This window comes from Salmo salar, chromosome 10 (genome assembly GCF_965601325.2).
Source record: "Salmo salar chromosome 10, fSalSal1, whole genome shotgun sequence".
Classification (NCBI taxonomy): Eukaryota; Metazoa; Chordata; class Actinopteri; order Salmoniformes; family Salmonidae; genus Salmo; species Salmo salar.
This window is the reverse complement of record NC_138300.1, coordinates 29,148,105-29,164,716: the sequence shown is the minus strand read 5'-3', so window position 1 is coordinate 29,164,716 and position 16,612 is coordinate 29,148,105. Positions and strand designations below refer to the sequence as shown.

The 16,612-nt window shown below is 42.8% G+C and overlaps 1 protein-coding gene across 1 annotated transcript in view; it reads left to right on the top strand.

Moving 5' to 3' along the window:
* Positions 1 to 16,612, top strand: part of LOC106613923 (spermatogenesis-associated protein 16) — a 68,295-nt gene that overhangs the window by 20,137 nt on the left and 31,546 nt on the right. The window contains exon 4 of the mRNA XM_014216724.3: positions 11,694 to 11,783. Coding sequence (XP_014072199.2) covers positions 11,694 to 11,783 — 90 coding nt within the window. The remainder of the gene's footprint in view (positions 1 to 11,693; positions 11,784 to 16,612) is intronic.

Here is a 16,612-nt window from a genome sequence, read left to right as displayed (position 1 = left end):
CTTGAGTTAAAGTAAAGTTATGTTAATTTACTGAAGTAAAACTGAAAGATACCCAGTAAAATACTACTTGAGTAAAAATCTAAAAGTATTTTGTTTAAATATACATAAGTATCAAAAGTAAATGTGATTGCTAAAATATACTTAAGTATCAAAAGTAAAAATATAAATTATTGCTAATTCCTAATATTAAGCAAACAAGACAGCACAGTTGTCTCGTTTTTTAGTTTATGGACAGCCAGGGGCACACTCCAACACTCAGACATAATTTACAAACAAAGTATTTGTGTTTAGTGAGTCTGCCAGATCAGACGCAGTAGGGATGACCAAGGATTTTCTCTTGATAAGTGTGTGAATTGAACAAGTTTCCTGTCCTGCTAACCATTCAAAATGTAACAAGTACTTTTGGGTGTCAGGGAAAATGTATGGAGGAAAAAGTACATTTTCTTTAGGAATGTAGTGAAGTAAAAATGTCCAAAATATAAATAGTAAAGTACAGATGCCCCAAAAAATGACTTAAGTAGTACTTTAAAGTATTTTTACTTAAATACTTAACACCACTGAGTGTGAGACACACACAGATCTGGACACGAGGGTCCTCCCATGCATAAGGAGTTTTACTAAAATGTAAAAATGTTTTAAAAAATGTTGACAGTATGTTAGCCAAAGATCCATGGCATGTTAGGCCTGACCATAAGCACAGCTCAGATGCATCAGACAGGCAAAACATAATTATTTTATAGGTTAATGTGCTTGTGTGCTTAATAGCTCTGCTTTCAAACCAGTTAATTATTCAGTGGATGGGGTTGGGGCTGGCAAAGGATATGAGGGGGAACAAAAGGCGAACAGCAGAGGGGCTAATGACTTCGGGCCGATAAACCGGGGGGAGAGTTTGCGGGATTCCACCCGGAGGGGCAGATCCCGGGTGGACAGCCATACCTTCTGCCCTAGCCAATGCCGGGGTCCGGTGGCGATCTGCTTGTCATCCATACCTGGAGGTGGTCTTGAGGAGGGCGGACCGGGCTCTCCTCCAGGTACGACGACAGCAGCAGATAAACATCTGTGCAGAAGGTATGCCGACCTCTTCTTCTTGCTCAGGGAAGAGCGAGGGCTGATACCCCAGGGAACACTCAAAAGGTGACAGGCCCGTGGCAGAGCAGGGAAGGGTGTATTCGACCCACACAAGCTGCTGGCTCCAGGTGGTGTGGTTGGCGGAGACCAGGCAGCGCAGAGTAGTCTCTAGGTCCTTGTTGGCTCGCTCGCTGTGGAGCAATGGAACTCACACTTCTCAGCTTTTACAAACAGCTGGTTCTCTAGGAGGCGTTGGAGAACCTGTCGGACGTGGAGCACATGTTGTTGGGTGGAGCGGGAGAAGACAAGCATATCATTGAGGTAGACAAAGACAAACCGGTTCAACATGTAGCGGAGAACATCATTACCCAGAGCCTGGAACACAGCAGGGGTGTTGGTAAGGCCAAATGGCATGACCAGATACTCGTAGTGACAGCTGGCCGTGTTGAAGGCGGTCTTCCACTCGTCCCCTTCCCGTATCCGCACCAGGTGGTAGGCGTTCTGTAGATCCAGCTTGGAAAACATGGTGGCCCCCTGGCGCGGCTCGAAGGCCGAGGAGATGAGGGGTAGCGGTTCTTCACCATTATGTCATTGAGACCCCGATAGTCAATGCACAGGCGCAGTCTTGTCCTTCTCCACAAAGAAGAACCCTGTGCCTGCGGGAGAGGAAGAAGGACTGATTAATACTGCAGCTAGGGAGTCCCCAATGTAGGTCTCCATCGCCTTGGTCTCTGGTCCCGACAGAGTACAGTCGTACCCGGGCGGAGTAGTGCTAGGGAGAAGGTCAATCCTGCAGTCATATGGTCGGTGCGGCGGAAGCGAAGTGGCGTGGGCCTTGTTGAACACCTCCCGGAGGTCCTGGTACTACACGGGAATGGCGGAGAGGTCCGGGGTAACTTCCGAGCCCCCAGGAAGACGTCCCGGGGCAGGTTGTGCTGACTTCAGGCAATGGGCGTGGCAGAATGGGCTCCAGCCCATGATGGCACCAGTAGACTAGTTAATGAGGGGATTGTGTCGCTGGAGCCAGGAGAATCCCAATACCATGGGAAACTGAGGATACTTAATGAGCAGGAACTGGAATGCCTCACTGTGGTTCCCTGACACACGTAGGTTGATGGGAGAGGTGTTGTGCGTGACTCAACCTATAGAGCGCCTGTCCAGCACTCTAACATTCATGGGAATGGAGTGGGGATGCCCAGCTCGGGAAGCCAGGGTAGAGTCCAAAAAGCTCTCATCAGCCCTAGAGTCGATGAGGACCCGGAAAGATTTCGACTGGTTGCCCCACAGCAGAATGGCATTAAACGGAGTGTGAGTAAGGGAAGCAGAAAACTTCTCCATGTGGCCCACCAGAGTACTCGCACCTACCGGTGAGCCTGGCCTTTTAATGGGCAATAGGACACAAAATGACCACGAGTCCCGCAATACAGGCAACTCTTAGTGTTGAGCCTGTATAGCCGTTCCGCTGGAGACAACCCAGCTCTGCCTAGTTGCATAGGCTCGGGAAACGATGACTCGACCGTCTTCGGCAACTCTCGGGGCACCTCGGGTAGCCTCGGGTTCTCTCGGCAACGGGGCCATCGGGGACTTCCGGGATGCCTCGGAGGCGAGGTGGAAACCTTGGACAGGCGAGCGAAATCTCCTCTCCTCTCCCTCCGTCGTCAAGGCGATGAGGGAATCGAGATCCATCAGTAATTCCCGGGCTGCAGCTCGTCCTTGACCTCCTCCAAGACTCCGTGTAGGAACATGTCGAACAGCGCTTCCTGGTTCCAGGCACTCTCAGCTGCCAACATGCGGAAATTCACAGCATACACTGCTGGAGTAGCTTCCGGGCAGCTTCTCTCCCGGAGAATGGGGCATCAAACACCGTTGACCTCTCCCAAAAACTCCTCCAGACTGACGCATATGACCGGCTGTTGGTCCCATAGAGCTGTAGTGCAGGCGAGCGCCCTCCTGGACATCAGCGTGAGAAGGTATGCTATCTTAGAGTGGTCCGAGGGGAAGGAGGAGGGCTGAAGCTCAAAGATGAGGACACACTGAGCTAGAAACGCCCGACAGCTACCCGGCTCTCCATTGAAGTGTTCCGGGGGAGGTAAGCGGGGCTCGCGGAAAGGCGGTGTCGTGTCTCTAGTATGGTTAAATGAGATGACATGCTATTTTCAAATCGATTACCTAACGTTTAATTGATTACGTGATTTAATTAAACCATGCAACAATTAAACCATTAATAACCTGGGGCACCACGGAAGCATTCGTTTATATAGAGTGGCTATCTCCCGAATCAGATCTTAAAGATCTGAAGATCTTTTATATCAGTAGCAGTCAATCATTAATTATTCTTAACCTTCTATCAGTCTCATCTGAACGTCGTAAAATTCTTGGTTATCTGCACGAACCCTAGCATAAATTATGAATCAGCAACATACAAATTGGCTTAATCATTTATTTACTAACTAACTAAATAACCACAGAAATACATAAATCAAGCAGTAGATATTGGTTACTAACAATGATGGAGAAAGTCCCTAGTGGGCTAAGCTGATATGACGGCTTGGTAGACAAAGGGAAGGGAGTGTGGACTGAGAAAGAGCGGGAAAGACCACATGGATTCATTACACACAGTCTATAATTATATTGATTGAAATGCTAATCCTTTGCCCATGAACGGCCGCACGTTTGAAAGTAAATTGCAATTCATATTTACAACCACATGTCGTTGTTGTCTTCGCTGTTGGAATCCGGTCCGTCTGCTGGAGAGTTCATCAGAGTCACTCTGGTTGCGTTTCCCCAAAGATCAAAATATTTAGTGTTGTTAGAATGGATACTTCAGAGTACCATTCAGGAATGTTCTCATAGAATAGATGTTTCGGCGGTTGTCTGTATTCTCGTCCTAGGTTTACGTGATTTCTAGCTACAGACTAGTAATTCATGTCTAAGATTTGCTGTTATTCTGTAGGGATCGATAGTCTCTGAACCATTTCCAGCCGTGTAGCCAATGCTCCATGTGTTATGGTCTTGTCCTTTGGTAGAGTTGTAGTTTAAACCACTTCACACACCAGCGTCACCCGGCATGTTTTGGTTTCAGAAATTCAACCATTTGCAACCTCAGCTCACACTGGGGTTTGCTTAGTCTGATGTGAATTTCATCAGGAGTGGCTTTTATGCATTTCAGTAGAAAAGGGTGGTCCATGGCGCCAACGTAATGCCTATGCTCATGTGGGCTTGGCCACTGACTAGTTTATCTTTACATGAAAATCCATACTCATTTAGAAGGTTAATAGCACATTACATCTTTTCACAAATAGTTTTATGTTTAATCACATACATTTCACAATATTTAGATGTAAACCTGACAGCTGGGAAATGTACACTTTAAGATATACAGTTATGTGTTTCCTGTCCTTCATGAGATCACCACATGAAACACACTCCCCATAAGGGACAGTGAAGTGTCCAGACTATTCCCACATTCTCAAAAGTAGCAATATTGTTTAATTCTCTCATTTTTGGGGATTAGGAGTTTGGCCAAGTCTCTGTTCTGGGAGACTCCCTCAATACTGCATGGTAGTTTCTACCCGGTATTTACGACCTGAGGTAATAATCCTGGGTTAGGAGAGAGAGGTGGGGGGGGGGGCATGATCTACACTCAGAAAGGGCCACATCATGAAAGCGGAGTGACCGGTGAGGCGGCGCTGCTAACAGCCGAGTTACTGAGGGGCTGTGAGGTTACCTTTGTAGTAGGCTGCCTCTTGAGCCAACCCACAGAATTGCTCCAGCAAGATGTCCAACGCCCTGTCATGGCGTTCGGGCCAAGGCCACGTAGCAATTCCTCGTGCCTATCAATGGTGGCTCCTTGGGAGGAGATGGCGTTGCGCAGCTGGTCCGAGTCTGCTGGGTCAGTCATGGACAGGTTGTACTATCACGTTTCAGGTAAAACTGAGATGCAGACAACATCGAAGTAACAACAGTTTATTAATCAAACAGGGGCAGACAAAAAGCAGGTCAAGGACAGGCAGAGGTTGGTAATCCAGATAGGTGGGGCCAAAGGTACAGGATGGCAGGCAGGGTCAGGGCAGGCAGAATGGTCAACACCAGGAAAACTAGGAAACAGGAACATATCGAGAGACCGGAGCAGAGGGGAAAACGCTGGTAGGCTTGACAAAACAAAACAAACTGGCAACAGACAAACAGAGAACACAAGATGGGCAACACCTGGAGGGGTGTGGAGACAATCACAAGGACAGATGAAACAGATCAGGGTGACACCACCTCCTTTTCTGTTTAACCCTTTAACCTCTTACATCTAGACGTTCCGCTAGCGGAACACCTGCTCCAATATCCAATGATGGGCGTGGCGCGAAATACAAACTCCTCGAAAATCCGAAAACTTCAATTTTTCAGACATATGACTATTTTACACCATTGTAAAGACAAGACTCTCCTTTACCTAACCACACTGTCCGATTTCAAAAAGGCTTTACAACGAAAGCAAAACATTAGATTATGTCAGGAGAGTACCCAGCCAGAAATAATCAGACACCCATTTTTCAAGCTAGCATATAATGTCACAAAAAACAAAACCACAGCTAAATGCAGCACTAACCTTTGATGATCTTCATCAGATGACACTCCTAGGACATTATGTTATACAATACATGCATGTTTTGTTCAATCAAGTTCATATTTATATCAAAAAACAGCTTTTTACATTAGCATGTGACGTTCAGAACTAGCATTCCCACCGAACACTTCCGGTGAATTTACTAAATTACTCACGATAAACGTTCACAAAAAACATAACAATTATTTTAAGAATTATAGATAGCGAACTCCTTTATGCAATCGCTATGTCCGATTTTAAAATAGCTTTTGGGTGAAAGCACATTTTGCAATATTCTGAGTAGATAGCCCGGCCATCATGGCTAGCTATTTTGACACCCACCAAGTTTAGCACTCACCAAACTCAGATTTACTATAAGAAAAAATGGATTACCTTTGCTGTTCTTTGTCAGAATGCACTCCCAGGACTTCTACTTCAATAACAAATGTTGGTTTGGTTCCAAATAATCCATAGTTATATCCAAATAGCGGCGTTTTGTTGTGCATTCAAGACACTATCCGAAGGGTAACGAAGGGTGACGCGCCCGGCGCGTATCGTGACAAAAGATTTCAAAATATTCCATTACCGTACTTCGAAGCATGTCAAACGCTGTTTAAAATCAATTTCTATGCGATTTTTCTCGTAAAAAAGCGATAATATTCCGACCGGGAGTCGTTGTTTTCATTCAAAGACTGAAAATGTAAACATGGAGTTGTCTCGTGCACGCGCGCCCCAGTCTCATTGTTCTCAGATCGACCACTTACCAAATGCGCTACTGTTTTTCAGCCAGAGACAGCAAAGTCATCATTCAACGTTCTGGCGCCTTCTGAGAGCCTATGGGAGCATTAGAAAATGTCACGTTACAGCAGAGATCCCCTGTTTTGGATAGAGATGGCAAAGAAGGCCAAGAAATGGTCAGACAGGGTACTTCCTGTACAGAATCTTCTCAGGTTTTGGCCTGCCATTTGAGTTCTGTTATACTCACAGACACCATTCAAACAGTTTTAGAAACTTTGGAGTGTTTTCTATCCAAAGCTAATAATTATATGCATATTCTAGTTTCTGGGCAGGAGTAATAATCTGATTAAATCGGGTACGTTTTTTATCCGGCCGTGAAAATACTGCCCCCTATCCATAACAAGTTAACTGTCTCTTCTTGAAAAAATATATATATTTACAGTACCAGACAAAAGTTTGGACACACTTACTCATTGCAGGGTTTTTCTTTATTTGTACTATTAGTGAAGACATCAAAACTATGAAATAACACAAATGGAATCATGTAGTAACCAAAAAAGTGTTAAACAAATCTAAATATATTTGAGATTTGAGATTCTTCAAAGTAGCCACCCTTTGCCTTGATGACAGCTTTGCACACTTGGCATTCTCTCAACCAGCTTCATGAGGCACCTGGCATGCATTTCAATTAACAGGTGTGTGGAATTTCTTTCCTTAATGCGTTTGAGCCAATCAGTTGTGTTGTGACAAGGTAGGGTGATATGCAGAAGATGGCCCTATTTGGTAAAAGAACAAGTCCATATTATGTCAAGAACAGTTCAAATAAGTACCGAGATATGACAGTCCATTATTACTTTAAGACATGAAGGTCAGTCAATAAGGAACATTTTCAAGAACTTTGAAAGTTTCTTCACGTGCAGTCACAAAAACCATCAAGCGCTATGATGAAACTGGCTCACATGAGGACCACCACGTGAAAGGAAGACCCAGAGTTACCTCTGCTGCAGAGTATAAGTTCATTAGAGATACGAGCCTCAGAAATTGCAGCCCAAATAAATGCTTCACAGAGTTCAAGTAACAGACACATCTCAATATCAACTGTTCAGAGGAGACTGTGTGAATCAGGCCTTCATGGTCGAATTGCTGCAAAGAAACCACTACTAAAGGACACCAATAATAAGAAGAGACTTGCTTGGGCCAAGAAACACGAGCAATGGACATTATACCGGTGGAAACCTGTCATTTGGTCTGATGTGTCTGAATTTTAGATTTTTGGTTCCAACTGCTGTGTCTTTCTAAGACGCAGAGTAGGTGAGCGGATGATCTCCGCATGTGTGGTTCCCACTGTGAAGCATGGAGGAGGAGGTGTGATGGTTTGGGGGTGCTTTGCTGATTATGCTGTCAGTGAATTATTTAGAATTCAAGGCACACTTAACCAGCATGGCTACCATAGCATTCTGTAGCGATATGCCATCCCATCTGGTTTGTACTTATTCCCAATATCATTTGTTTTAAAACAGGACAATGACCCAACACACCTCCAGGCTGTGTAAGGGCTATTTGACCAACAATGAGAGTAATGCAGTGTTGCGTCAGATGACCTGGCCTCCGCAATCACCCGACCTCAACCCAATTGAGATGTTTGGGATGAATTGGACCACAGAGTGAAGGAAAAGCAGCCAACAAGTGCTCAGCATATATGGGAACTCTTTCAATACTGTTGGAAATGCATTCCAGGTGAAGCTGGTTGAGAGAATGCCAAGAGTGTGCAAAGCTCTCATCAAGGCAAAGGGTGGCTACTTTGAAGAATCTAAAATCTAAAGTATACTACATGATTCCATGTGTTATTTTATAGTTTTGATGTCTTCACTGTTATTCTACAATGGAGAAAATAGTCAAATAAAGAAAGTAGGTGTGTCCAAACTTCTGACTGGTACTGTATATATTTCCCTGTAAAATCCTACAACTTCCAATAGTTTTTTTTCTCAGATTTAATGTTTATATTAGAAAGGACAGCGCTTTACCAGGGATGGGGGCCCATGTTGACTCCAATGCTTCCCACAGTTGTGTCAAGTTGGCTGGATGTCCTTTGGGTGGTGGAAAATTCTTGATACACACAGGAAACTGTTGAGCGTGAAAGACCCAGCAGCGTTGCAGTTCTTGAACACACTCAAACCGGTGCACTTGGCACCTACTACCATACCTCGTTCAAAGGCATTTCAATATTTTTTGTCTTGCCCTCAGAATGGCACACATTCACAATCCATGTCTCAATTATTTCAAGGCTTAAAAATCCTTCTTTAACCTGTCTCCTCCCCTTCATCTACACTGATTTGAAGTGGATTTAACTAGTGACATCATTAAGGGATCATAGCTTTCACCTGGATTCACCTGGTCAGTCTATGTAATGGAAATGTGTTCCTAATGTTTCGTAAACTCAGTGTATAGTGCAATGTCCCCTAAAACAGTTTTCTTACATTTTGAAATGATCCAGGCTTTTCCAACGTGTTTCACACATGTTCAGACTACCTTTTGAGATACAGTGCCTTGCGAAAGTATTCGGCCCCCTTGAACTTTTTGACCTTTTGCCACATTTCAGGCTTCAAACATCAAGATATAAAACTGTAATTTTTTGTGAAGAATCAACAACAAGTGGGACACAATTATGAAGTGGAACGAAATTTATTGGATATTTCAAACTTTTTTAACAAATAAAAAACTGAAAAATTGTCAGTGCAAAATGATTCAGCCCCCTTAAGTTAATACTTTGTAGCGCCACCTTTTGCTGCGATTACAGCTGTAAGTCGCTTGGGGTATGTCTCTATCAGTTTTGCACATCGAGAGACTGAAATTTTTGCCCATTCCTCCTTCCAAAACAGCTCGAGCTCAGTGAGGTTGGATGGAGAGCGTTTGTGAACAGCAGTTTTCAGTTCTTTCCACAGATTCTCGATTGGATTCAGGTCTGGACTTTGACTTGGCCGTTCTAACACCTGGATATGTTTATTTGTGAACCATTCCATTGTAGATTTTGCTTTATGTTTTGGATCATTATCTTGTTGGAAGACAAATCTCCGTCCCAGTCTCAGGTCTTTTGCAGACTCCATCAGGTTTTCTTCCAGAATGGTCCTGTATTTGGCTCCATCCATCTTCCCATCAATTTTAACCATCTTCCCTGCCCCTACTGAAGAAAGGCAGGCCCAAACCATGATGCTGCCACCACCATGTTTGACAGTGGGGATGGTGTGTTCAGGGTGATGAGCTGTGTTGCTTTTACGCCAAACATAACGTTTTGCATTGTTGCCAAAAAGTTCGATTTTGGTTTCATCTGACCAGAGCACCTTCTTCCACATGTTTGGTGTGTCTCCCAGGTGGCTAGTGGCAAACTTTAAACGACACTTTTTATGGATATCTTTAAGAAATGGCTTTCTTCTTGCCACTCTTCCATAAAGGCCAGATTTGTGCAGTATACGACTGATTGTTGTCCTATGGACAGAGTCTCCCACCTCAGCTGTAGATCTCTGCAGTTCATCCAGAGTGATCATGGGCCTCTTGGCTGCATCTCTGATCAGTCTTCTCCTTGTATGAGCTGAAAGTTTAGAGGGACGGCCGGGTCTTCGTAGATTTGCAGTGGTCTGATACTCCTTCCATTTCAATATTATCGCTTGCACAGTGCTCCTTGGGATGTTTAAAGCTTGGGAAATCTTTTTGTATCCAAATCCGGCTTTAAACTTCTCCACAACAGTGTCTCGGACCTGCCTGGTGTGTTCCTTGTTCTTCATGATGCTCTCTGCGCTTTAAACGGACCTCTGAGACTATCACAGAGCAGGTGCATTTGATTACACACAGGTGGATTCTATTTATCATCATTAGTCATTTAGGTCAACATTGGATCATTCAGAGATCCTCACTGAACTTCTGGAGAGAGTTTTCTGCACTGAAAGTAAAGGGGCTGAATAAATTTGCACGCCCAATTTGTCAGTTTTTTATTTGTTAAAAAAGTTTGAAATATCCAATAAATTTCGTTCCACTTCATGATTGTGTCCCACTTGTTGTTGATTCTTCACAAAAAATTACAGTTTTATATCTTTATGTTTGAAGCCTGAAATGTGGCAAAAGGTCAAAGTTCAAGGGGGCCGAATACTTTCGCAAGGCACTGTAATTAATATTTGACAAAGTACAATTTTTGTATTAATATTATAGGCATTATTTTATAGGCGACATTTAGTCTGAATATGGATGAATTGACCTCAAGGGGCATGAAATGCCGTTTAACCAATTTATGTTGGTTTAACCAATTTATGTTGGTGTGTTGTCAACAATTAAATATTTTCTTCACCAATATAAGTATTTGTATTCATTTTTTTTCTTCATACTTTATAGTACCTTATATTGACTTATGAACCGCGTGGTTGAGCACATTTTTTGTCTTTTTACATGTTAACTATTTATTTACATATTCCTACTCTTCAAGGTCTCTACTAATTGTTATGGTGCAATATTTATCGCTCACCAACTGAGTTCCTTTCTTTTATTCCATATCTTTGGTGACTGTTTTTTAGTTTTCGTACTAAAAAACAGTGCAGTTCAGTGCCTCAACACTGAACTGCAGGAACCCAAAAGGATACAAATTATGTAAATTAATGCAGGAAGGCTGGGGGAGTTGACCAATCAAGTTAAAGTGAATATTTTTTTTCATATTCACTTGTAAATCCACTGTCAAAACATACTCTACCAGCAAAATTATTATCATTTCATTTGTTTATTTCATTTTGCTTTACAGTAGTTATCTTGATGATGTGTCTTTTTAAGCCTAGACTTAAGAGGACAATGCTTGTATAAAATGGCAAACACATCAGGAACAATAATTGCACAGAGTAATTTCACATTAAACCTATCAGACCTTAATTCTTTTCCCTTCTTGCATCACAGTTCCTCACTCCCATTGAACATTTCATTCTATGATTACCTCATAAATCCCCATAACTGATCTGCCATAAAAGTATATTTCTTTGTCTGAAACAGCCTCAGCCAAAATCACTCGGACTCAGCACAATGACAACAATATTTTCCCCTTTTAAGTGACCCAAAAGAACAACTCAGCAATATGTTGTTTAAATTTTGTTGTACAATGTAACCACCAGGCATCAAAGAAAGGCTGTTTTTGTTTTACACTTTGAGGCAATTACATTTAAACAGATTCTCAGACAATGAAACTATGGACCATTCTGAACTGGTTGAATCTCTCTTCAATAACACTAGTCTCTTTTTATTTCTCTTTGTTCTTTCCCAGAGCCATCCAGCTAAACCCCATCTATTTCCGCCACCATCTGCGCCAGGCCATGGTGTATCGACTGCTGGGGAACCCATGTGCCGCGGCGAGGTAAGAGTTAGTGGTAAATGCTAGGGTGTGAGGAGGGGGTCCTCCACAGGAAATGAAGATAGATTAACTTTGGCTAAAGCGCCAAGTCATTTACAGAGGGAGGATGAACACATGTCCAGTCAGCGGGTTGTAACATCGGCTCGCCGACTGTTGGATCCGTCTTTTCCAGGAAAAATATGTTCATGGAGACACATAAATACTAACTGCTCAATGTAGTATGAGTAGTGGGTAGAGGACAATTAGACTCATAATTACATTCTCTGCTAACGCTGCCATAACCCAGATACTAGAAGCCATCACTTCCTACAGCTCCAGTGTTGTTAATGTGTCCACCAGTAGTCCCTTACATATGACGGTGCTTATTCTATATTGAATGAGGAGGGAATAAATTTCAAAGGGCTCCAGAGCCACAGCCGACCGTCTGCTATTTATTTTGTTAATGTCCCTTCCTGTTTCATCATTATCGAACCACATCATTGGAATGGACTGGAGCAGAGAGCAGGTTAAGTTTGGTTAATCTCTCTCGCTCTTTCCCCCCTCCATCCCTCTTCTTTTGAATTGTCTGGGGGACCAATTAAATCAAAATTTAGCGACCTGCCTACTAATACAAAAATAAAAGGGCCTTATGTGTTTAGCAGTTTTCCGTGTGCATCAGGGCTTTGATAAATGGTCAATGGGAAGGTCAGTTGCCTTTTCTTGGGTCTCTGTGTTGGGGTTCTGGCATTGGGCCTGAACTGAATGGCTACAGTACAGCTGTCAGGGATCCAGGGAGGAGAGGGAGAGGAGGAGGACACTGGCAGTGGGCAGTGCTCTGTCTCTCCTCCGGACACATCTCAGACTCCTGTCCATTCCCCTCAGGTCAGCCAATGCTGACACTGCTCTGTCCTGGACACTCCAAAACAGAAAATCAGCATCTTTGCCTAGGCTCAAATCATCGTAGATTAGTGAACTGAGGGATGGATCTTGTCAAGGCATTGCATATGCTGTTTCTGTTATGACATTTTACATTTGAGTCATTTAGCAGACACTGTTATTCCAGAGCGACTTACAGGAGCAATTAGGGATATGTGCCTTGCTCAAGGGCACATTAACAGATGTTTCACCTAGTCGGCTTGGGATTTGAATCAGCAACCTTTCGCTTAATGGTCCAACGCTCTTAACTGCTTGGCTACCTATGAGAAAAGCAGTCATAATCTTGGCCTGCTGAAAATAACTGCTTAAATGTGTCTTCTGGATGGCACATTGGTAAAGATTGCTTGTGTGTACCTCTCTGGGTACAGTAGGTGTATGAGCTACAATGGAATTTTTTTCATGCAATAGACTAAAACCTTTTTTGTTTTGGAATTTCAAGAGATTTTGAGCTTAGCCTTGCTTATAAGGCACTCCATTTTCTTCTTGGAAATTATATAAAGCCATATCAAAGCTAATTACATGGATAAGTGAATGCATTCCTTAAGCCGTTTCAGGTGGGCAGATAATTAACGAACATCAATCTCATTTAATATTCATTTAATGGTTCTGTTCTTTTATATGCCAATGGTAGTGAGAATGTGATGGATTCTCCCTTTGTTCCATGAAGAAATCCTGCTAGTAGAAGGCTCTCACCATGCCTCCACTGAATTGTGCTTTGCAATTTTCCTGACTTCTGGTGCACTTTCCATCATTGGATAGTCATCTGCAGACAATTACATTACAGGTTGCCACCTTGAAGATTGAATAGGAATGTTTATTTGACCACTCGTATGCTATAACATGTCTCTCCTGTAGAGGGTTTCTTCTCAGGAAAAAAGGCTCTGTGAAGAATGTGATTTTAGACAAAGAAATTTGTCCATTTAAGCAATTAAGGGTCATGGTTTCCTCTCTCTAGTGTCAAACTGCGTTGACACAGAAATGTAATGAATAGAGTGGCTCTGAATTATTGAATACCCATACAATGCTGCAGTGATCCTAATAGCCTCGTTTTTGGCAAATATGTTTTACATGTTGTAGAAACATTTATCACTTGACAAATGTGGCCTTTATGTGCATTAGTGATCCGCAGGTTGACTCATAACCTGCAGTCCCCACAGTTATATCCGCGGTGCGGGCGGGTTAAGGGTGGGTGGGTGGCGTGCGGGCGGGTTGAAACAATACATTTTAAAAAATCTAGAAATGTTTTTCTTTCATTTTCTTTTGTCTAACTGGCATTAGTACGTAAGTCTAAGCTTCAGGGCCTGACTTTACACGCACCAGATAGCATACACGCCAAACGCTTTTGGGAACGGGCAGCAAAAGTTAATGTCTATCCACTGAGGCAAAAAGGATAATGTCTGTGTTTTAATTCAGTAAGCGAAAGCTGTGAAATGGAGAGTTGAAAATAAGAGAAGAGAGGGCCAGAAAAGTAATGTTTGGGAAAGATTTGATGAAGTGGTAAAAGAGGATGATAGCAGTGCCTATGCTATGTGAATGATGATTGTGAGGCGCTATAGAAATTTGACAGTCACAAGATGGGGACTTCAAAAAAGCCTATGGCACGAGAAGGGAACTGTAGCCTACTGTTCAGATGGGTACAATGGAAACTGAAATATGGACACAGACTGTAGGTCTATAACTTCTCACATAGTCTTAATATGAACTCCTGCAGAATTAAGCATTTCTTGCAGTAAAATGGTACACCAAATGTACATTCTGACTCAGGAGTGGAGAAATATGGTTTCTTAATTTCAGCATCTTGAGAGGTGCTATCTTTATACGCATCATAAAAGCTGATAGTATTTCAACCACATAAAACATGCATCCAAGCCGAACTGAAATCTTATCAGAAACATGTTGGGTTGTTTTCACAGCTTTCTATTTTCTCACAACTGATCAAACTGATGTTATTTAGAATTTTTTTCCCCCCAATTATTTTTATTTTTTCTGAGGTCCCTAAACGTCTTTGCTCTGTGAAAGAAGCAGAGATAGCAGAGAAACTCTACCGACGTGAACTAGATTGAAGCATTCTTTCTATCATTTAGGACATTATTCTGGTGAGCAAGGGTTTATTTAGTCTTCTAGGGCAACATATAATGACAGAAGAGAAGGTGCATGTATTTAATTATAGACTAACAAATAGCCTACCAAAATTCCATCATTATAAGCAGAATCTAATCTAAATTAGGCAAAATAAATCCTGCACCCCCTGTCAAATCGTTCCGTCCTCTCTGACTGTAGCCTACAGATAATTTTCTATATTTTCAGGTTAGGGTCGAGCATTTTCACTTTATCACAGTAGGGCAGTTGTGGATGGACTATTAGCAATTGCGTGTGGGTGAACAAACAGCTGACCAGCGCACCGCTAATGTGCATTCCATTTATAAGGAACTACTTCATTGTAATCAGAGGGCTAATATTAATACTATGCATGCTGGCAGTGGCGGATTTAGGTATGGGTGACATGGGCAGCCGCCAGGCATCTTGCCAGGAGAGGCACGGGGCGGCCGCACCAAAAAATTTGGAATGGTGACATTTGCGTAATTTGGTTTTCTATCACTCATTTGCACGTCACTTCAGTGATATCATGTCACCATGTGGGACTGTGGGTCAGTTAACCTTGTCAGAGTGGGCGCCCTGATTGTAGTTTGTGAGCTAGGCAGGCTACTGCCTGGGAAGGTCTCCCACTCAGAAGTACGAGATGGGGAGGGGGGTGGGGGTAGGTTTGACCTCAGGTCTCCCCACTGGAAGCCCGAGGTTGTGGGAGTGGGGGAATCTATCAAATAGCTCACCTCTAACTTTGTACAGTACTAATGCAATTAGTCAAATCAGTCACACTATGAAATGGTTTGTGCGAAATCGTTAAGAATAATATAAAACCAGTCTGCACACCACCAAGGTGAATCTGTTTAGTCTTGACTCTTGGTTGACAGTGTTGGGGGATGGGTAATGTATTGATGCTCGAGTGCCAAATCAACACAAAATGGATAAGAAAAGGTCTAAGCCATCAGGTGCCCAGTTTAGGAAAAAGAGAAAAGAAGAAGAGGAGAAACGCGCAAAAGATAAAGTTATACAGCTATGTCATCTCTTTATGAGTATAATATTATGCATGTAATGAAATAGGCTAGTATAACACTTATATTTGTTAGCCTATGTTGCTATGTTGCTTGCTATGCTATTACACATAGGGCGACAATATTCCGTTTTCTGTCCAACTAGCTTACATAGTATTGGATATAATTTCACACAGTTTCATCATGATAGTGTGTGTAGCCTGCAGCAAAACGATTACAACCTAAATAACACATTATTGATTTGGTTAACTTTCATTGAGGTGACATCATAAAGGTTTTCTGTGATTGTGTTGACTATGTCCTAAACTCAGTAGGGGGAATTTCCAATGCTGTAGGCTAACTTAGAAGACGTCAATATTATGCTGATATTTTGTATCTTATGGTATATTGAGTCTTTTGGGGTGTCTTATGCCTAGAATTAGCCAAGGAGGTTGTATGGTTCATGTGGTTCCTATTCTGAAAATTTGATAAATTGTGCATAATGACATGTATATTTAATTGTGCACCAAATGTATTTAGGGTGTCAGACTCATATACTGTATTTCAATGCAAATTCAGGGACACTTCTGAAATATTTTGGAGCACCCTCTGGCACTGGCCAGGATGAGGAGCCATCTACCTCCTCAGCCACACAGGCCTCTTCAGAAATGATCTCGGAGCCTCAGGATGAGGAGCCATCCACCTCCTCGGCCAAACAGGCCTCTTCAGAAATGATCTCAGAGCCTCAGAATGAGCAGCCATCTACCTCCTCGGCCACACAGGCCTCTTCAGAAATAATCTCAGAGCCTCAGAATGAGGAGCCAT